General features: G+C 44.9%; 1 protein-coding gene across 1 annotated transcript in view; it reads left to right on the forward strand.

Annotated features, from left to right (window-relative positions):
• LOC137526181 (contactin-associated protein-like 5) overlaps positions 1-22,281 on the forward strand; it is a 508,827-nt gene that overhangs the window by 103,779 nt on the left and 382,767 nt on the right. Inside the window, exon 3 of the mRNA XM_068247401.1 lies at positions 3,487-3,680. Within this exon, the coding sequence (XP_068103502.1) occupies positions 3,487-3,680 (194 nt within the window). The remainder of the gene's footprint in view (positions 1-3,486; positions 3,681-22,281) is intronic.

Here is a 22,281-nt window from a genome sequence, read left to right on the forward strand (position 1 = left end):
TAGCTTCTCATTCTCCAATTTCAGCCAAGACAAGACACAGAACATATATATTGTACTTTTCTCCTGGCGGACTCTCCTGGCACCAGAACTGCAGCCACTAGGGCGCGCTCTGTAGGCAGCAGCAGTGTCAGGGAGTCTTGCCTAAGCTCTGCTACTGAATAGGGGCTGGATTACTTAACTGGAAGAGCTGAGATTTGACTATCCGACCACTGTTTTACTGTTCAGCAATCTTACCCCCCCCCCCCCCCCCCCCCGCAAAAAAAGAAAAGAGTCCCTGGAAATTAGAAATCTGCAGAATCGGTAATCGGTATTGGCAGAAATCTGAATATCTTCATAATCAGAAAATTGCATTTCTGACCATCCCTTACGGTGATGATGGGCTGCCAGCCAGCATTGTTGCGTTGTGGAACAGCGGGTAAACCAAAATTCAAATCAGGATTTGCAGAGTTTGAACACTAGCTTGGGGCAAACCGCACCCCAGTAAATTCACTCAACACTGCTTGCTTTCTTGAGGACTGAGCATGTCATAACATCACATGCTCCAACCAGCCAATGGCAGGCCTAGCATGTGACCCACCCCCTCTGGGTGGGATCCAGAGTTAACGCTTGACCCTTGTTTATAAGAGGTAGACAGTCCAAGGGAGCTTCACTTCTACTTCCTTTCCTGCAACTTCTTCCGACTTAGCTTTACTTTGTACATATGCTGTAGTGCAAAGTAACTTAGAGACTGTTCTTAAAGAATACCCGAAGTGACATGATGAGATAGACATGGGTATGTACAGTGCCAGGCACACAAATAACTATGCTGTGTTTTTTTTTTTTGTTCTTTCTCTGCCTGAAAGAGTTAAATATCAGGTATGTAAGTGGCTGACTAATTCCTGACTCAGACAGGAAGTGACTACAGTGTGACCCTCACTGATAAAGAGAATGCCCTTTTTATCTCTTTCTTGTTCTCAGAAGCCATTTTCTGCTAGGAAGTGTTTTATAGTTGGAATTTGTTATCAGTGAGGGTCACACTGCAGTCACTTCCTGTCTGAGTCAGGACTGAGTCAGCCACTTACATACCTGATATTTAACTCTTTCAGGTAGAGAAAGAAAAAAAGGAACACAGTATAGTTATTTGTGTGCTAGGCACTGTACATACACGTCTATCTCAACATGTCACATGTCAGTTCGGGTATCCTTTAAGGGTTCTGCCTTTGACATGGGAGACCAGTTCAAATCCGGGCTAGGGTCAATACCTATTCAGTAAGGAGTCCTTGAGCAAGACTTCCTAAAACTATAGGGTGGCCCTTTGAGTGTGCCCTTAGTGGCAGCAGCTCTTGAGCACTTTGAGTCCTACAGGAGAAAAGCGCTATACAAATGTTAGGATTATTAGAATAGGAGAATATCCACTCTCCCCAACGGTAGTGTCTCTCTCTTCCAATTAAAATAATGCAGCGAGTTAACAATCGTTTATGTCTGAAAAATTTTGGGAACATTTAGAGCCTCAGGAAAGGGAACAGATGGGAGAAGCAACGAGACCCATCAGCAGCTTATGCTAAAATAAAGGAAAAATGTTCATGAGATATCAGAGCGGTCGGCAGTTTCGGGTCAGCGCCGGAGCCTTTTGTATGAAACAAAGCAAATATAAATAATTGCCTTTTCAAAGCGTAGTGCTGCTCACCAGAAGGAAACTTTGATCTGCACATTAAAGGTGCTGTAACAGATGGGATGTATCTATTCCTTGCATTCAGCGCGCTCAAACAATACAGATTTAATTTAAAAGGCCTCATACTCCCCTGGGGGCAGCTGACTGTCAGCGCATGTAATGACTGTCTCTTAAAGTAGTCAGAATAGGGAACCTGCTGATTGCAGTTACCCAATGCATAGGCCTCAATTCACTGAGGGCAGTTTGGTAAAATAATTCAGGTGGGTAAAATACTGCATTCCATATTTTACACTTTTTTCCCCCCTAATTCACCAAGATTTCCCGCATGCGGTAAAAGTTTGGTAATTTACTGTACTGAAAAAACAGGCTTCAATTCACTTAGCCCTGCTTGGTTAGTCCCACCAGCTGTGGAGCAGGTCAGGCAGGAAGCTGTGAGTCTGTGTGCATAAGTCGGAGTTTTCTCTCCAGTGCATGCCCGGCATCCCTTTAGATGTGCATGCAGCCACCAGAGGGAGCTCTTCTGTATACCGGATATTCACATCTACAGGGACACAGAAAAGCCTTTTAAAATGTCTCCATCCCCTGCACTGCATTCTGAAGTCCCGCCCTCCAGAGTATCAAACCAAATGGGGTGAGAAACAGGACTGTGCGGCTCTTCCTGTTAGCTGTCTGGCTCTCCCTGTTGGCTGTCAGCTACATTTGTCAATGTTACCGCATGGAGAGTGTGAGTTAATATTTTCCATTAACCTCCTGAGCGTTACGCCGCTCAGGAGGTGTTGTTAATTCTTTTTTTTCCCGATTTTTACATTTTTGTGGCAAATAGCTATAAATCCTCTAGCTAGCACTAGGCTAGCTAGAAGAACTCTCCGCCACCCTATGATCGCCGCCGCTCCCCCGTTTATACGTTACCCAGCCTGGATCCAGCGATCGGCGCAGCCTCCCGGGACAGCTCATGACTTCACCAACGTCATGACGTCATGCGCAAACCTGATCCTCCCCATAGAGAGGCCGAAGCTGCGCCAGGAGGCTGCGCGATCGCTGGATCTGGGGGGGTGTAACGTATAAACATCGGTGATCGCGGGGGATCGGCGGGGATCCAGGGGTGCCGGAGGCTCTTACTAGCTAGCCTAGTGCTATCTTAAGGATTTACAGCTATTTGCCACATTTGTTTCATTAAGGGGGACTCCTGGGGCCACAGAGCGGTATGCTCAACACAGTGTCGGGCATACCGCTAAAGAGGTTAATCTTTACAACAATTTACAAAGCTGAACAGTTTCTTTTTTTTTTTTTTCTCTTCCTACTAAACAAATAAAACATTTTGCAAGGTAAAAGTGCTGTCTCATATGCAGCCCCTTGTTTTTCTCAGGATAACTGTGAACAGCACTGAACACATAGAGCAGCTCTCCTGTCTCTGCACAGAGAGAGCAGACAGCATGACTGATTTGAAGGGGAGGGAGAGAGGGGGATAGAGAGATTCAACAGAATGGCTGCAGATCCCATCATGCTGTGGTCCAATTTCAATATATGCACTCATGTACTTTATCCACTGCATGTTCCTTTTACAAATCTCTTATCCTGAAGTCCTTTCGGCATGGTCCTAAGCCTTCCATTATCCTTTATGTACAAGTGCCTTAATAAGTACCGGTATATAAGATAATATTTTCATGATTTCTCTGTCCGTGGTGCTGGATTAAACCACGCGGCTAGAATAGAGGATTGCCGCATCTTGCGATGTATAATCTGGTAATTGCTACATGTGAGGATAATCGCAGAACAATGCAGTGAACACTCTTAGGGCGGCCTGTGTTTATCTCTTTTGTTGCTTTTCGTTGTAGGGGCCGGAGGATGGACCCCGCTGGAATCCAACGCCAAGCAGTGGCTGCAGATTGATTTGGGGGAGAGGTTCAACATCACGGGGGCAGCGACTCAAGGCAGATACGGGAGCTCCGACTGGGTGACGCGCTTCAGCGTGATGTTCAGCGACACGGGGCGGAACTGGAAGCCGTACCACCATGACAACACCATCTGGGTAGGCCTTTATGTGTGTCTCCAGTGGGCATGAAGTCAAAACTGAAAGTTTGCAAATTCATCTCTGAAACGTTGAGCTCAAGTGAAATAAGATAAGCTTGAATGTTGCACAGTAGTACTTTTGCAGCAAAATTCACAATCCTAATGCAAACGTTTGAACTACTGCAACATTAATTTAAAGAGGAACTCCAGTGAAAATAACATAATGAAAAACAGTGCTTAATTTTTACAATAATTATGTATAAATGATTTAGTCAGTGTTTGCCTATTGCAAAATATTTCCTCTCCCCGATATACATTCTGAGATTTATCATATGGTGACATTTTTACTGCTGGCAGGTGATGTCATTGGAAGGAGATGCTGCTTGCTTTTTTTGGCAGTTGGAATTTCCCACAATTCAACAAGGCTGCCACAGTGTAATGTCAGCACCATGTTCCTGACATCACACTGCGAGTTGTTTCACCACAATATCAGCCATACAGAGCCCCCTGACAGGGGTGCCTCTAGCCATTTTGTCACTCCAGGCGAGAAATCCTGTGGCGCCCCCCCCCCCCCCTCCGTGATTGCCCCCCAGCCCCATTCAAACACCACACAAAGTATACACACACTATACACACACACCACACACACACTATACACACACACACACACACACACACACACTATACACACACCACACACACACTATACACACACACACACACACACACACACACACTATACACACGCGCACACACACTATACACACGCGCACACACACTATACATACACACACACTATACGCATGCGCACACACACTATACATACACACACACTATACACATGCGCACACTACACACACACTATACAAACACACACACACTATACATACACACACACACACACACACACACACACACACACACACTATTTATTATTTATTTATTTATTGTATTTATAAAGCGCCAACATATTACACAGCACTATACACACGTACACACACAGTACACACTATATACACGCGCACAGTACACACACACTATACACACTACCTACGTCCTCCCCTTCACCACCATCTCTACTAATCCCTGTTTTCGCTACCTTATAGTGTGTCTGAGCCCTTATGCAAAGAAATAATGAGGAGAGAAAAGCTGAAAGAGAGGGAAGAAGATGTTTGCCTCACCAGGATTGCACTTTTATTTAGCTTTCCTGTATGACAAGAAGACACAGCCAGCCAGCACTAGGGAAAGAGGGAAACAAAGGTGAATGAAGGAGGCTGGTGCACACCAAGAGTGCTTCTGAGCGCTTTTCAAATCGACAGTGATTTGAAAAGCGCTGGGCTATTGTTACCCTATGACGGTGTTCCCACAGCAGCGTTGGGATTTTTTCTAATTTTTTGGAGCGATTCTTTCAAAAATCGCTTCACAAAGTCGCACTCTCAAACTGCTAGCGATTGCTATTGCAATTTTGTCGTGCAGTAGCCCAGAGAGAGGCAGAGTGGAGAAACTTAGAATAGCCTGAGATGGAGCAGAGAGCTTATTTGTATTGCAGTCCTACATTACACAGAGACTACTTACCTGTAATAGGATTCCTGTCCCTGGCGGTCTCTCACACAAGTCAGAAAGCAGCCCTCCTGGAGTCCAGGGACTGTCAACATTTTTCCACTTGTTTAACACCTTATCTGCACAGGCAGTCATTTTAACAATAGTGAGAGACCAGACAGATGTTTTCCCACAGACCCTCCAGGCAAGCTCTGCATTATGTTGTGTATATTTACCAGCTTGCCTGCCCTCTAATTGCACTTTTATCTGCTAGCTTAGTGTTTGACATTGCCTTGCAAAAACAAACCTGAATACACCAGGCACTGGACCAGCCCTAAATCACTGAATGAAAGGCGACCTGGAGGGCAGTCCATGCCTGGCTGCTACACTAAGGGCTGGTTCACATTACAAACGCGGATGGCCACGCATGTGGAACGCAACGCGTACGAACGCACGCCATCCGCATTTATGTGCGTTGCGTGGCTGATCCCATCACTGAAAAGTGAATGGGACAGCTGCGCGTTTTTGCTAAATCTGCGTGCAGCATGCGTTCCCAGACCGCACAGGTCCGGAACGCATGCAGTGTGAACATCAGACAGTGCACTCTATGCACTGTCTGATGTCGTGCGTGTCGGCCACCCGCACGCGTTTCCAAAACGCGGCTGGAAACGCGTGTAGTGTGAACGGGCCTTCAGTCTCCCTAAATCCACGGAGTTACCAGTAGCAGAGAGAGAGAGAGAGAGAGAGAGAGAGAGCGAGGAACTGACTTAATCAGTCAGGACTCAGAAGCTGATGATGTACTCCAATGGATCCCTGACTGAGTGAGCTGGAACTGAGTGAGCTGGAACTGAGTGAGCTGGGACCAGTGCCTTCTCTCACTGACTCATTCATTACTGTGGTTCTTTGAATCATTGAGCTGAAGGAACTGAATTAATCAGCTATTAGTGGAGTCAGGCGCTGCTTTTAGCTGCTGTTGTAATCTGACCCCTGAGTGAGCTGAGAGGCATTTCTTATCTCACTACTCAGTGCAACAGCGCTCTTCCCTCCTCCTGTCACCCTAGGCAAAAATGTATAGCTGCCTAATGGCTGAGACGGCTGTGCCCCCTGATGATCCGTTTGAGAAAAGGAATAGATTTCTCATGGGAAAAGGAGTATCAGCTACTGATTGGGATGAAGTTCAAATGTTGGTTACGTTTTCTCTTTAGCACATCATAATTACAATACTTAAAGTGTAGCCGAGGCAGTGCAGGGGGGCAGACTGGACACAAAGGCATGTTCCAGGAAATGAGAGGCGGGAATTGAGGCTACCTGATCCAGTTACCCCCCAGCTCATGTGGCATGGTTTTTTTTGGGGGGGGGGGGGGGGGGGGCAAAAATGGCCACCTCAGGTTTACGTTACAGAGGAACCATAATAACATAGTAGAATGCGGTAAATTATTCAAGATACATACTTTTACCTTATATATCCTGTTTTCAGCATCAGAAACCCTTTTTATAACATTATATTGCTGTGCATTGATATGTATGTAGCTGCTGAGGCTTAGCCTAGGCTGTTTACTATGCAGAATTCTCCTCCCAGACACTGCTGGGAGACTAGAGATATTTTCTGCTGGCTTTAGTACTCTCAGTAAACAGACATTCCACAGAGATCACCTGTTAGTACTAATAATATTGCCATCTGCGATAAATTTCAGAGTATAAATCAGGGTGAGGAAAGATTTTTACACTGGACAAACACTGACTATATAATCTATAAATAATTATTGTAAGAAAAAAAACAAAAGAAACAAGTAGTTTTATTAATTAGCTCATTTTAATTACAGTTCCTCTTTAAAGGAAAACTATTGATTAACATTTTTTTACCTGGGATTGAGAGAGTTCCTGATGTGCTGGTAAATAATGATGTATACACTTCACTTGCTTATCTCTTTTGTGAACTGTATCAAATTCCTTTCACCCTAACCTGATGGCAAGTCTGCTCTAATCTGACAGCAGAGTGAGCCATGAAGGGAGGGGGAATTCCCTCACAGTGCATCTGTTAATCCTGTGTGTGAGAGAAACTATTCCTGTGTCCTGTGTCTCTGACTGAAGTGTCTGAAGAGAGCAGAGGAAATGTCATTTGTTAGAAACATTCGTAATTTTCTGTGTCACCACAGCTTTTCATACTATTTGTTTGCTTACAGAGAAAAGTACTCTGTGTTCTCATATGCAAACAAAAACAACAACAACACTGGCTGTGCATTGAAGCAGACACCCCTTTTAAGAATGATTTGTCCCAATAGAGTTAAATCCTACACACAATGAATTAATGGTTTTGCCTCTGATATTTAACATGAAAAGTGGGAAAATGTTTACACTGCTACTTAGACATTATTTGTACATTGTTATTTTAGAACACTTGGTTTGATAGTGTTCCTTTAATTTTGCAATGAATATAATGGATTTTCGAAAAGGTGTACATTTTTGCAAAAATGAGAACTTTCTTGAAATTGTGTTTCCTCCTGCCCATAGCCTTCAATGTGCAGTATTTGGCGAAAATGGGAAATGTAATATGTTAGTGTATAAAGTAAATGTAATTGAACATAATGTTGACTTGAATTGAAAAAAAACTTCTTGTATTAAGCTTACTCACAAAATCTTAAAGAGGCCCTGTAGTGACAAGTAGTTGAATGAAGTAAATTATGCAGGATAGACACTTTTATGGTATGTATATATATATATATATATATATATGTATATATATATATATATATATCTGTGTATTATTATTTAGTATTTATATAGTGCTGACATCTTCCACAGCGCTGTACAGTGTATATATAGTCTTGTCACTTAAATAGAAACTCCAATCTGAAATTGAACTTAATCCCAATCGGTAGCTGATACCCCCTTTTACATGAGAAATATAATGCTTTTCACAAACAGACCATCAGGGGGCACTGTATGACTGATTTTGTGCTGAAACCCCTCCCACAAGAAGCTCTGAGTACCGCGGTACTCTGGGCAAACTGCCACAATGTAACAATGTTCACAGACAGGAATTAGCTGTTTACAGCTGTCTCTAACAGCCAAAACAGCTAGGAGCAGCTACATAACCTGCCCACAGTAACAATGTCACCATGTAATAAATGTCAGAATGTAAATCGTCAGCAAACACTGACTAAATCATTTATACATAATTATGGTAAAAAATGAAGCACTTTTTTTACTACATTATTTTCACTGGAGTTCCTCTTTAACTGTCACTCTCCCTCAGAGAAGTTTGCAATTTAAGCCTTACCTTAGTCATATGTCCATCGTTGTCTATGGTCAATTTTAGGGGGAAGCCAATTGACTGTATGTTTGTGGGAGGAAACCTGAGTGCATGGAGGAAACCCACACAGACACAAGGAGAACATACAAACTCCACGCCAATATTGCGTTGTCTGGAATTTAAAACAGGGACCCAGTGCTTCAAAGGTCAGAGTGCTAAGCACTACGCCTACATGTTGGTATGAAATCCCGCCTTCCCAGTGATGCTTAGCCTAGGCTGTTTACCTATGTGAAATTCTCAGTCCTGTGTTATACATATTAAAATGTGGTTAAATTATTTACTTCCAATCAACACTGGATTTGGACATATAGTATGAACTACCGGCATATACTAGCATATAATCCAACCCGTGTATAAGCCGAGGTACCCACTTTTCCCTCAGAAACCAGGAAAAAGTGATTGACTTGTGTATAATCCCCTTCCCCAGAACAGCCGCCTCCACAGTAGCCTGATGTTCCCCCAGTACAGGTCAGTCTCCCTCCCGATAGCCCCAAGGATGATACAGCTGTGTCTCAAGATGCCACTAGATGGCGTCATAGATATGAGAGACAGCGATTGCCACACAGGAAGGATTCCTGATTATTGCACAGCTGACATGTTGCTTGCACGCTCCACTCCACAAGCCAGGGGACACAGGTAGTCTTCCGCAGCAGACTCTGCACACCATGTTGCAGGGGATGGGGGCGGGGACACAGCAGGGAGCCAGCTGGCAAGAGCAGGGTCACTAGTGCACAATCCTTACACTCCTCTTCCAGTAACAAAACCTGCTACACCATCTGTTCTGCTACACTGACTCGCATATAAGCTGAGGGGGAAATTTTTCAGCACATTGTTTTATTTGTGCGTAAAAATTAGGCTTATACGCGAGTATATAAGGTATTTTTTTTGGGTTGTTTTTAATTAGTTTTTAAGCATTTAAAACTACTGTACTTATAACAGTTTATGCAGTTCTGTAACATTTAACAACAAAAGTATGTCAGAAAAAAAAAGCAAAACAGAACTGCATATTTTTTACATGAAGACAACTTTGTTTGTATCTCTGAAACTTTGTAACTTGAGTTGTTTGTAACTTGTAAGTAGGGAACTGTCTTTACTCAAAGTGTACGTAAGAAAAGCCATGAACTTGATCCCTTGTAGAGATTGATCAACATGTCAACTACAAATATATTATTCCATGTAACATTTTTAGGGTTAGATGAGGTTATGGTCTGGGAGGACTTGTTCGCTGTGTTGTCCATACAGCCAAATAATAATAACAAACAAAATGGAAAAAAAGAAAAAAAGAAATGCGACAAAATGAGGTAAATTCACCTTAAAAGCTTTTCGTGTTGTTGAAGATGTTTTGTCAAATTCCTTATTCTGTGCTTTGCCTGAACCATGACCTGGGCGAATAAGATTCTTCAGAAACATAGCTTTTATATAAAAGTGTGTTTTCTCCTTGTAAAATTTAGCAGAACTGGGAAATTATTGTAATTATAAAGCGCCAACATATTATGCAGTGATGAGCAATAGGTGAATAGGGAGACAGGCAACAAGGTACAAGATACAAGATCATGCCATGGAGGTCTTAGAGACCACATTATTCATGTCCAGCGAGCCATATAACAGGTTGAGCGAGTTATGACATTGATGGGGGGGAGCTTTGGGGGTTGTTAGGTGATCTTGTTTGAAGGTGTTGAGGGATGGGGAAAGCCTGATGGGTAGTGAAAGGGAGTTCTAGAGGGTGCAGCTCTTGAGAAGTCCTGTAGTCTCACAAGGGAGTGGGAGATGCGCTAGGCAGTCAAGCCTAGGTCATTGTAAGGGGGTGGGCAAGCATATGTCTGTCATATATAGTTTAGAGATGTAAGTCGGGCAAGTCCTGTCTACAGATTTGTAGGCCAGCATTTTGAAGGCCATCCTGGAATTGGTAGGGAGCTAGTGGAGGGATTTACAGAAATGAGTCATTGAGGCAGAGCAGTGTGAAGAATGGATCAGTCTGGCTGCCGCAGTCATGATGGATTGTACGGAGGTGGTGCAGGTCAAAGGGAGGCCAGACAGAAGGGAGTTGCAGTAGTCGAGGCAGGAGATGGTTATTAATATTTTTATTATTATTATTAGTATAAGTGCAAACAGATTTTATTGTGATCATTTGTCCAGGTTTAGCTTCAGGAATCTGGCGGACGTCCAGGAGGAAATAGTTGAGAGGCAAAAGGTGACCTTGTCCATGGTTGTAGTGAAGAGATCGTGGTGAGGAGGTAGATCTGGGTGTCATCAGCATACAGTTAGTACTTGAAGCCCAGGGAGAAGATGACTTTGCCACTGTGAAGGTGCATAGTGAGAATTGTAGGGGGGCAAGAACAGAGCCCTGTGGGACCCCAGCCGAGAGGGGGGTGGGGACAGAGGAGGAACTGTTGAAGCAGGTGTGGAAATAGCTATTGCAGAGGTAGGAGGAGAACCAGGCCAGGGCTAGATTGTGGACAGGTTGCCGGCACATTGAACCTATGGGGCTGTACACATTGTGGGCTGATTCACTGTGCCGGGTTGAATAATTTAAGAAATTCAGTAAACGTATTTAAAGTTATTGGTCACGTGCTTGAAGTTATTTTATATAATGGTGACCAGAACAAACTTTTTGGTCATACTTTAGGGTAAGGTGTTTTTACTCATGTTATAATGCAGGGAACGTCTGGCAGCAATAAAAAAATGTGGTTTACTTTAATTCTTCTACAAAAAAAAAAAAAAAAAAAAAAAAAAAAAAGCTGTTAATGGTATCCTAAACGTATAGCCAGGTATTATAGGATTTCGTTGGGGAAGCAGGAAATATGGGCGCCTGTGGCTAATGGACTATAGGTGCTAATGCAAAATATCGGCTATTGGGCGCCAAAAGCAGAAATTTGGGCGCACGATAAATAGCAACCAATTTTTCATTTTGAGAATTATCGTTTTGAATTTTTTATCATTTTGAAATTTGTTGTGAGAATTATCATTACATAAACTATCATTTTGAAATGTATTGTCCTGGAAAAGTATCTTTTTTGTATTTACGGTATTTTCGGCGGAGGGGGGGGGTTTACAGTTTGGCATCAGGAAGCGGGGGTCTTATGGTTAGGTGTCAGAAAAGAGGGTTTTAGGTACCACTGGGGGGAGGGGGATGTTAGGGTTATGGACCAGGGGGGTCCGTAACGAGGTGTAGGAGAGTAGGATTAGTTGTAGTAAATTAGTAAATTAGTTGTAGTAAATCATCGGTAGTATTTATCACTGTTTTACTATCCTTACTACGACTGTAATTACTTCTTCGTTTTCGTTGTTATAATTTTTTTTTTTTTTTGCAATTTTGGCTTCACCCTGTGCCCCTTTTTTAATACAGTTATTTTAACCTATTTATTATTTTTATTCAGAAAAAGATGAAGAAATTATTTAAAAAAAATTGGTTTCAACCCACGCCCTTTTTTCTGGCGCCCTTATTTAATGTGTGCTTTCACTGAACCCTACCCAACGTTCTCCAAGTTTAAAGCACAAAGTAAAATAAACTCAATAAACCGATAAGATTAAAATGTGTTTGTAAAATGCAATAACAGTGGATGTTTTCATTGTAAACCACCAGAAGAATATTTTTTTGAGTATTTTTTTAAGTGCGGCATAAAGTAATGGAAATGTAAGACCTATTCAGTGCGTTGATGTTGTGGTTTCGGCTAAAAGCTGCACTTTATTCTCACTTACTCTGAAGAAACAAACAAGAGGGGATTTTTCTCGCCGCTCGATTATCTTTGGGAATACTTAGCTCAGCGGCGCTAACAGCCACAGAGATTGTAATGGACGGTGAAGGGAGCTTGCTTTCAATTATGCTGCATTAGGACTTTTTAAGATGCATTTATTGTTGAAGACCTCCCGTGGTGCTTCTCTTGACCACCCGTGAGAGTTTCCCTCACGCACTTAGCTATGCTTTGCCGCAGACTTTGCTTACTCTCATCCATGTGGAATATACAGAGTTTCCATTCCATTACTTCATGCTGTTGTCCATTTGGGCCATTCAGCTAATAGATTTTCAAAGTTCCGAGATTTAGATGGCTTAGCGAGTTAGCGACTACTGCTGGCCATGGTCTTTTATAGAGAGAACATAACTTTGTGAAAGTGACTTTTCCCAAAGCAAATAAAAGAAGGTGTTTGGATATCAGGTTTATAAAGAGCGTGAATAATACATGTGAGACAGAATCGCAAAGACAGATTAGAGGGCTTGTTTCATAGGTCTCACAATCTAAGAAGTGAGGGGACACAGGATACAGTAGGAGGGGAAGAGGACCTGTCCCATCTTGCTTACAATCTTAAGAGGTGAGGGAACGCAGGAAGGATCAAGTATGAAAGAGAAGAGGACCTGTCCCATCAGGATTACAATCTAAGAGGTGAGGGAACGCAGGATACAGTAGGAGGGGAAGAGGACCTGTCCCATCAGGCTTACATCTTAAGAGGTGAGGGAACGCAGGATACAGTATGAAAGGGAAGAGGACCTGTCCCATCAGGATTACAATCTAAGAGGTGAGGGAACACAGGATACAGTAGAAGGGGAAGAGGACCTGTCCCATCAGGCTTACAACCTTAAGAGGTGAGGGAACACAGGATGCAGTAGGAGGGGAAGAGGACCTGTCCCATCAGGCTTACAATCTAAGAAGTGAGGGAACACAGGATACGGTAGGAGGGAAGAGGATTCCACCAACATTGAAGAAAAGAAATACAATTAATTTCTAGTTATAGCAAGGGTGTATCTTGGAAATATATCGCCCATGTCAGACACTGAAATAGTGCCCCCCCCCCCCAACCCCCTCAATAAGCAGTATCAAGTAGTCCCCCATTTAAAAGTATTAGGTATCCAGGCGTGCTCCTCAAACAGTTTTAGGAATCTAAAAGTACCCCCAAAAGTACTGGGTAGAGAGGCCCACCAATACTAGCAAGCAGCCAGACATGCTCCCTAGTATTATATAGCTAGTGGTGGCCCCAGTATTTGGACAGAGGTGTCCCTCCAGTATAGGTGTCCAGAGTGATCCTTCCCAGTATGGGTACCCAGAGGTACCCAGTAAGTAGCCCCCCCCCCCCCCCAGTGTAGGTAGTGAGAGGTGTTCCCACTAGCCCCCCCCTCACACTCAGGGCCGGCCTTAGGTTTCACAGCGCCATGAGCGAAACCTGAATTTGGTGCCCCCCCTTCATCCTACACACACATCACACACACACACACACACACACACACACACGCACGCACACGCTTTTGCACCATGCATTATAGCCGTGGTCTGTCCCCCCCCCCCCCCCCCCAAAAAAAATGCCCTCAGACTCAGTATAGGCAGGTATCCAGCTATAGGTGCCCTTAGCATAGGATCTTATGGTTAGGTGTCCTAAATATAGGTAGTCAAGCATGGGTGCCCCCAGTATAGGAAGTTAGCTATAGGTCCCCCCATAGGTAGCCAGGCATAGGTGTCTCCAGTATAGGTAGCCAGGTGTTGGTGCCCTCAGTATAGACAGCCAGGCATAGGTGCCCTCAGTATAGGTGGCCAGGTGTAGGTGCCCTTAGTATAGGAAGTCAGGTGTAGGTGCCCTCAGTATAGGTAGCCAGGTGTAGGTGCCCTCAGTATAGGAAGCCAGCTATAGGTGCCCCCAGTATATAAAATCAGGTGTAGGCCCCCTATGTATAGGTAGCCAGGCATAGGTGCCCTCAGTATAGGTAGCCAGGTGTAGGTGCCCTCAGTATAGGAAGCCAGCTATAGGTGCCCCCAGTATATGAAGTCAGATGTAGGCCCCCTCTGTATAGGTAACCAGGCATAGGTGCCCTCAGTATAGGTAACCAGGCATAGGTGCCCTCAGTATAGGTAGCCAGGTGTAGGTGCCCTCAGTATAGGTAGCCAGCTATAGGTGCCCCCAGTATATGAAGTCAGGTCAAAGGCCGGCCATGGCTAGTATAGTTGCCCCCAGTCCCCCCCTTCTGCGCTCCCCCTCCAGATAGTTGCAGCGCATAGAAGGCTGAGGCAGGGAATTTACTCACCTGTCATCCGCGTTCCAGCCTTCCAGCGCCGACGTCACTCTTCTCTCCTTGCTTCTCCCCGCCTCCTCTACGTCTGTAATTAGAGTGAGACTACAAGAAAATGGCTGTCGATATCCGCATTTGCGGACATCGTGGCCATTTTCTTGTAGTCTCCCTCTAATTACAGAGAGACGACAAGGACGTCGAGGAGAGACAGAGCGGACGGCGGAGCAGCGACGCCCGTGCGCCCTTGTAAGCTGGCACCCTGAGCGACCGCTCCGGTCGCTCAGGTCAAAGGTTGGCCATGCTCCCACTCCCCCTCCCAGTGTAGGTAGTGACAGATGTCCACAGTACAAGTAGTATCTCCCATGTAAGCAGTGAGAGCTGTCCATAGTCCCCCCTGTCACTCTAATCTCCTCTAAGTATAGGTAGTCCCCGCCCTCTCTTATTAGGGCATTGCATTGGTGTCAATGGGCTCTCCAGCACTCACAGAAGAGCACCGCGAAGGCTCTATGCCATTTAGAGCCCTCCATTTATTTAGGTAAGTATCGAACCTGAAGTGAGTTTTCTCACTACAGGTTTCCTTTAAATATAGAAAAAGTAATGTGTGGATGTGTGGGGGGGAGTGCAAAACACTACTCAAGAAAACTCGGTAAAAAACAATGTAAGTGTCGCGGTATTATTATTAACATGATAGATGGGTTTATCTGTGATTCCAGTGACAACCTTCATGATGCAATTTGTTCCAAAGGTGCAGTTATCCTTTAAATCCCCAAGCAATTGTATCTTCTTTCCTGCTGACGGTAGCGGAACGAGGAACATCTATAACATATGAGGATCTCCAGGTTAATAACATGACGGTGATGAGATGGGCTTTCTGAGTAATGGAAACATCTGTAATGCATATCAAAAGGACAATACGCCTCAGCATAATGATACATTATAGCCATCCCATTCTTATTCCTCAATCATCTGCTGCGGATGTCCCCAGCAATTATCACCGTTCCCCAGCACTCTAAAGTGGAGCGACATGTAGCTGTGGCTGGTTGTGGATGTCGTAGATAATTTATTCTTTTGGAATCCCAGTGAGAAACCAAACAAAGTAGGGTTGGTGGCTAAGCAAATAAAACAAAAATAATGTGCCCCCTCCCCCTTACCACTGAGCTCTGTACTAAAAACTGCACTGTCATATCTAGCTTGCTTTTAAAACACAGGTGAGTTCAGCATAGATTGTATGTCAGCAGCTTCTGCAGAGGGGTGAGGTGTATTTCCCTTCTCAGTCTCATCTCACACTGAACTGCCCTCAGCCAATCAGTGAGGAGCAGGAATGTGGGAGGAGAGATAACAAGCTTCCCTCTCCCTGGCAATGTACCAGAATAGAGCCAAGCTGACTGAGATAAGATGCATTACAGCTGAAACATTTATGATTATATTGGAATGCTTGCAATGCAGACTGCATGTAGACTACATAATAAACACAGAGCAGAGGGTAAATGGAATTTCCCGCTTTAAAACCACTTAACGACCGCCTAACGCTGATAGGCGTTGGCTGGTCGAAGTGGTGTTTCCATGGAAATGGCCGCTCGTTCGAGCAGCCGTTCCAAGTCAGTTCACGTAGGGTGTCTCCTTGAACAGCCTGCGAGTCTCCGATCGCGGCTCGCAGGCTAACTGTAAACACACGGAGAAGAAATCCCCTGTGTTTACATCATATGGCGCTGCTGATTGGCCGGGGATCGCCGCCGCCTATTAGAGGCGGTACAGGACGGATCACCGTCCTGTGCCGCCCATTGCCAGAGGGAGAGGGAGGGAAAGAGAGGAAGGGAGGAATATCGCTGCGCTCCCCCCCCCGTTCGGCCACACAGAGCGGCGGCGACCTGCCACAATCATGATCTGTGCTGCGGGCTGGAGAGCCCACGCAGCACAGATCAGCCCAAAATAGCGTGGTCCTTAAGTGGTTAAGTTCCTCTGCTAGGCTGGGGTTGTTGGTCAGTGTGTATTGTGCGCCAGTCTGCTTTTTGTAACCCGTGAATAGTTTAATGCTTTGCCACATCCGCCTTGATGTAGTGGGATGTGGGTGTCAAAAACACCCTCTAGTGAAAAGATACAGGAGACAAAAATGGGAGCCCAATAGTGTAGTATGTCAAAAACAATTGAACGTAATAAAAGTAAGACACTACTCACAAAGGTGGGTTGCAGAGGGGCAACCGACCACAGGAAGCAGGTGGAGACAACAAACCCGTCTCCACTCGGGGTGGTCCCTAGGGACCTGGATGCGGTCACTCTCCTTGGTAAAAGAAAGGGGACAGATATCCGCCGTGGTCGAAGCCACGTGTGGTCTGTACCCACCCCTCAGACGGGTGAGGTAAGGGGGTATGATTGCACAATAAGGGTATAAGAGGCGCCCTGGTGTAATAAAAGCATCTAAAAACAGTTTAAAAACGGGAAATAAATTTGAGGTAGCTTACCTCAGTGACGAAAAAATCTTTGTATTTTACAAAGGTTTTTATTAGTAGCACAGGCAACGCGTTTCGCGGGTCAGAGCCCGCTTCCTCAGGCCAATAACAGTGCCAAACTAAATGACAGATTCAGCAAAGGGAGCCTCTACAATACAAAGATTTTTTCATCACTGAGGTAAGCTACCTCAAATTTATTTCCCGTTTTTAAACTGTTTTTAGATGCTTTTATTACACCAGGGCGCCTCTTATACCCTTATTGTACATCCGCCTTGAGTTTGAGTCATCGATCCCTCACTTCCTGTTACCCGTGACACCAATCTTACCAACCAGGAAATGGTCAGCGCGTAAAATTCAGCAGCTGCTCTAACCACTCCCAGCTACATCCAAAAGTTAGAAAAAGAAACAAAAATTGGCCGAATTTCCAGTTTAAGTCGTTAGAGTCATAAACAAGGGATGCGGCCTCGCCAGCTCACCCCCTCCACCATCTGTCAGCAGATCCAAAACACCAATTAAACATGTAATTGACAAACTTGGCACCTCCGCTGCAAATAAACTATTTCTAAACAGAAAGAAGAGCGTATTTATCTGGTCAGGATGCGGCTGCATCTAAAGCCGCTCTGTACACAAATGCATCATTAATTCACCCTCAGCAAACACTTTACAAGGATTAGCCAAGTTATTTTACAGTAATAAGCAGTTGGTAAACAAGTAACGCATATCTCTGTGCTTCTGCAGTGATTGCCTCCATTGTAAACATAATGTTTCCCCCTCATGCTGAATGTACACTAAGTCAAACAAAAACAAAAGATTTTCGAATAAAGCAGCAGGCCCAATGTAAAGAGCCTACCGATAACCAAGATCCCATGCAGAAGTAAACAGCTAAACAGCTTTTATGACCACTTCCTGCTTAAAGAGGAACTCCAGTGAAAATAATGTAATAAAAAAGTGCTTCATTTTTACAATAATTATGTATAAATGATTTAGTCAGTGTTTGACTGTTGTAAATTCTTTCCTCTCCCTGATTTACATTCTGGCATTTATCACATGGTGACATTTTTACTGCTGGCAGGTGATGTCAGTGGAAGGAGATGCTGCATGTTTTTTTGGGCAGTTGGATCCAGCTGTAACCAGCTGTTATTTCCCACAATGCATCAAGGCTCCCACAGTGTGATGTCAGAACCATGGTCCTCACAGTTTCCTGTGGGAGGGGTTTCACCACAATATCAGCCATACAGAGCCCCCTGATGATCAGTTTGTGAAAAGGAATAGATTTCTCATGGGAAAGAGCGCATCAGCTACTGATTGGGATGACGTTCAATTCTTGGTTACGGTTTCTCTTTAATGCTCATACACCCTTCCCAACAATCTGCCCAACTATCTTCTAAACTTGGTCTGTTGGAAGACAGTTGGGCGTGTGTACGGCTGGCAAACAACCAGACAACCAACTGTTAACAGGTTGTTTGCCAGATCCAACCAGTGGATAACCCTGCCCAGTGCCCAACTGTCATACAGGTTGGAATGTGTGTACAAGTCTTTTGAACAACTTTGTTGTTTTTTGAATACGGACGTGTTGTGCAGTTTGTTGTTAAGCTTGCACGCATAGTATTTACGTGAGTTGGTTGTTTAGTTGGTTGGTGTGTGTATATCTACTTGTCATATAAACAACTTGCCATGCAGTTGGTCATGTTGTGTGGTTGGTTGTGCATTGTGTTGGACGTGTGTATGAGCCTTCTCTGACTTGGCATCCTTATGCAGAGAGGTGATGAGAAGATGTGTCTTTGGGTTCTAGATACAATGTGGCCCTTCACTCACCAAATCCCCCGTCCCCCAGTTCCCTCGAGCCAGCAACCAAGTGCTGCTGGACACCGCAAGGTCTCTCCTAACATTTGCACCCTGGGGCCCCTGCAAAGTTTTTGATAAGTGTAACATATATATTCACCTATCTCAGCACGCTGCTGCATTAGTCCGTGCGCAATCACTTTCATTCCCATATGGGCTCCGCTTCTCAGTGACCCAACCCGGCCCATGTTATTACGTAATGACACATCAGGTCATTGGAACGGGTCAGACTATCCCACAGAGCTTTGTATGCACCAGAACATAAGACATCTGCAGTAGAAGAAAGGAACTTCTCCTGAAAAGGCACTTCTTCTATGCAAGCAAAAGATGTGTGGAGTCATCACTGTGAGGGAAGTTAGGTACAGCTTTTATTGGAGTTTGGCTTTCTGTGAAAATGATCCCCCTATGAAGTCTCTCCTGCAATATTTTATACAGAACATGTTGATATAAGGAAGTGAAGGAGAATTCACCCGCTAAGCGATGGATGCTCTCACCTTGCACTGTGGTAAAAGAGTCCCAGGTTTTAGTTATGGAGCTTATTTTTTTCTCTGTGCTTGTATGTAATTCCTCCAGGTACTTTAGTGTCCTCCAGTAACTCAAAAATATGCTGGCAGTTTACCGTAATTGTCTCCTGTAGATTGGCCCCGGGCCAGTGCCATAGTCCTGGGCAAAAGATAGCATGCCCTCCCTCCCCCAGAATAAAGCAGTATCGGGTAACTCCCCAACTCAACCTTTGCCCCCCTCCCCAGATAGCATCATTGGGTAGCCTTAGTTCTCCCCCACCCACCCCAGATAGGAGGTGGCCTTTATTTCTCTCACTCTCCAGACAGTAGAATTAGGTGACATCGGTCCTTCCCTTAGAGGCATTATGCTGGGCATACACGGAGCGATCCAGCGGCTCGATTAGCCGCCGGATCGACTCCCGCCACGTCCCCGCACGTCCCAGCTCATCACCGCGGCCGCCCGGATCGATTCCCGCTCGTCCCTGTGGGCACTTCCTTATCAGCCGCTCGATTCCGCGCTTTTGTGCGCCTGCGGGGATCGAGTGGTGAATCGATCCTCGCTGGTATCGGACCTGTTGGAAATTATCAGCTGGGAGCATCAGCGGCTCGATACACGGTACAGAAATGTACCATGTATCCCCAGCATTAGGTATCCTTTGTTCCTTCAGATAGCAGCAGTAGATGACAATGCTGCCCCCATCTCAGAAGCATTAGGTACCCTTTGTCCCCCCTCGCCCCCCAATACCAACATTAGTTGGCCTTTGTCTCCTTCCTGTCACTCCCAGATAGTAGATAGCATTAGATAGGCTTACTGCAGTCAGCACGGGCAGGTAATAATACTCAATTCCTTTGGCACCACCTCTGCTACTCTGCATTAGGCTGGTAGGCGGGTGGAGGAATTTCATGTAGACTGCACATCCCATTGTCAATCGGAAGCAAATCATGTTAGAAATAATCATCTGATTCCGTCAGTCAGATGGGAAATTGCATCGTGTATACCCAGCATGATATCCTACTATTATATTGTGCGTGGCTGAGGGAGGCCTTGCAGGAAACGCCCCCTTAAAAATCCTGGCTTTGTCCCAGCTATGAATGGTAGAGAGCAGGGCCGGTTCTAGTAACAATGGGGCATAATTAACCCTGGGCCCCCAATAGACCCCCCCCCCCCATCAAAAATCAGCAGTAGGGACACTTTGTTGCAGCCAAATTTTCACCCAAAGCCCCTGAGGCAAGTGCTGACACCACCTGGCTCAGCCAAAGACTCTGCAGGGGTACCGGGGAACAACAGTTAAGTTGTGGGGAGACACCTTGGAGGCCCCTACAGGCACTGGGGCCTTATTGCAATTACCCCCTTAGCCTCTATGGTAGCGCCAGCCTTGGTAGAGAGAGGAATGGCAGCAGCACTTGCAGTTCTTGTTGTGGGAGGTGGAGGATGTTGGTCATTATGGGGGGGAAGTGCAGTTAGAATGGCGGCATTTCTTGTGGGGCGTGGCCTAATAGTTGTATTTGTATGCGGGTGGTGGTGGAAGTACTTATTAGACTTTTTATGGGAGGACTATGGTGGCCACACTCATTACAAAGGGGAAAAAGGGGGATTATAAGGGCCACATTTGTTATGAGGTGGTGGGGAAGGTGGTTGGTGGTCACACTTGTTATAGGGAAATGGTAGTTACCATTGTTATGGGGGGGGGGGGGGGTGCTTTTTATTATGCCCCCTGGCTGTGGTGGTCACTACCGCTGGGTGGGTGGGGTTGCAGGAATGTACAGAGGACAGGCCCATTAAGGTTCCGCTGGTTTTCTCCATGATTTGTAGTCATTTCTCTAATTAAAGGAGAACTGTAGTGAGAGGGATATGGAGGCTGCCATATTTATTTCCTTTTAAGCAATACCAGTTGCCTGGCAGCCCTGATGGTCTATTTGCCTAAAGAAGTGTCTGAATCACACCAGAAACAAGCATGCAGCTAATCTTGTCATATCTGTCTAAATTTGTCAGAAACACCTGATCTGCTGCATGCTTGTTCAGGGCCTATGGCTGAAAGTATTAGAGGCAGAGGATTAGCAGGATAGCCAGGAAACTGGTATTGCTTAAAAGGAAATAAATATGGCAGCCTCCATATACCTCTCACTACAGTTCTCCTTTAACAGCCACTAGAGCGTCAGTCCTTGAAAGCAGCAAAGTGTTTATTCAGTGACTGCTGAGCTATTGTACAGTTATTCAGCTGCTGGGGAAGCATGGCTGTTTCTGAAGCCTTGATTTATAGGCGAGAAACATTTTTTACATTCTTCACCTTTTGACTTTGCCATTGAACTCTGATAATGTGGAGGATTCTGGTAAGTGGAGACAATGGATTTTTTCCTCTCTGAATGATGGCTTCAGCACATTTACGGACCTTTGGGAAAGGCGGGATATGCGAGGGGGGATAATTGGCCGGCAGAAAGTCAGCATACCGCTACTGATCAGTAAATAGCTCTGAACTAATACCAGCTCTTCCTGCTACAACTTTTATACTGCAAGATCGGTCTTGTGGGTAAATACTTACAGGGGATCTGTTTGTATAATGATTATTGTTTAGCACCAGGGGTGGTCGTAGTCAGCCAACTTCACTACGCTGGAACTCTGCGTAGTTTTACGCAATTACGCTTCGCCAAACTACGGCTTCTAAATCAAATATTAGCTTTGTATGCATTTTGTAGACTATGCTTTAAAAAACACGATTACGCATAGTGCGAAGCGTAGTGTATGCGGACGCTTATGCCTGTATGCAGAAAATTGTACGCATTAAACCAAAAATTGAACTTTATCCCAATCAGTAGCTGATACCCCCTTTTACATGAGAAATCTATTCCTTTTCACAAACAGACCATCAGGGGGCGCTGTATGACTGATATTGTGGTGAAACCCCTCCCACAAGTAACCCCTCTCACAAGAAAAGTTCGAACTTTTGTGGGAAATAGCTGTTTACAGCTGTTTCTAACTGCCAAAA

This window comes from Hyperolius riggenbachi, chromosome 7 (assembly GCF_040937935.1).
Source record: "Hyperolius riggenbachi isolate aHypRig1 chromosome 7, aHypRig1.pri, whole genome shotgun sequence".
Classification (NCBI taxonomy): Eukaryota; Metazoa; Chordata; class Amphibia; order Anura; family Hyperoliidae; genus Hyperolius; species Hyperolius riggenbachi.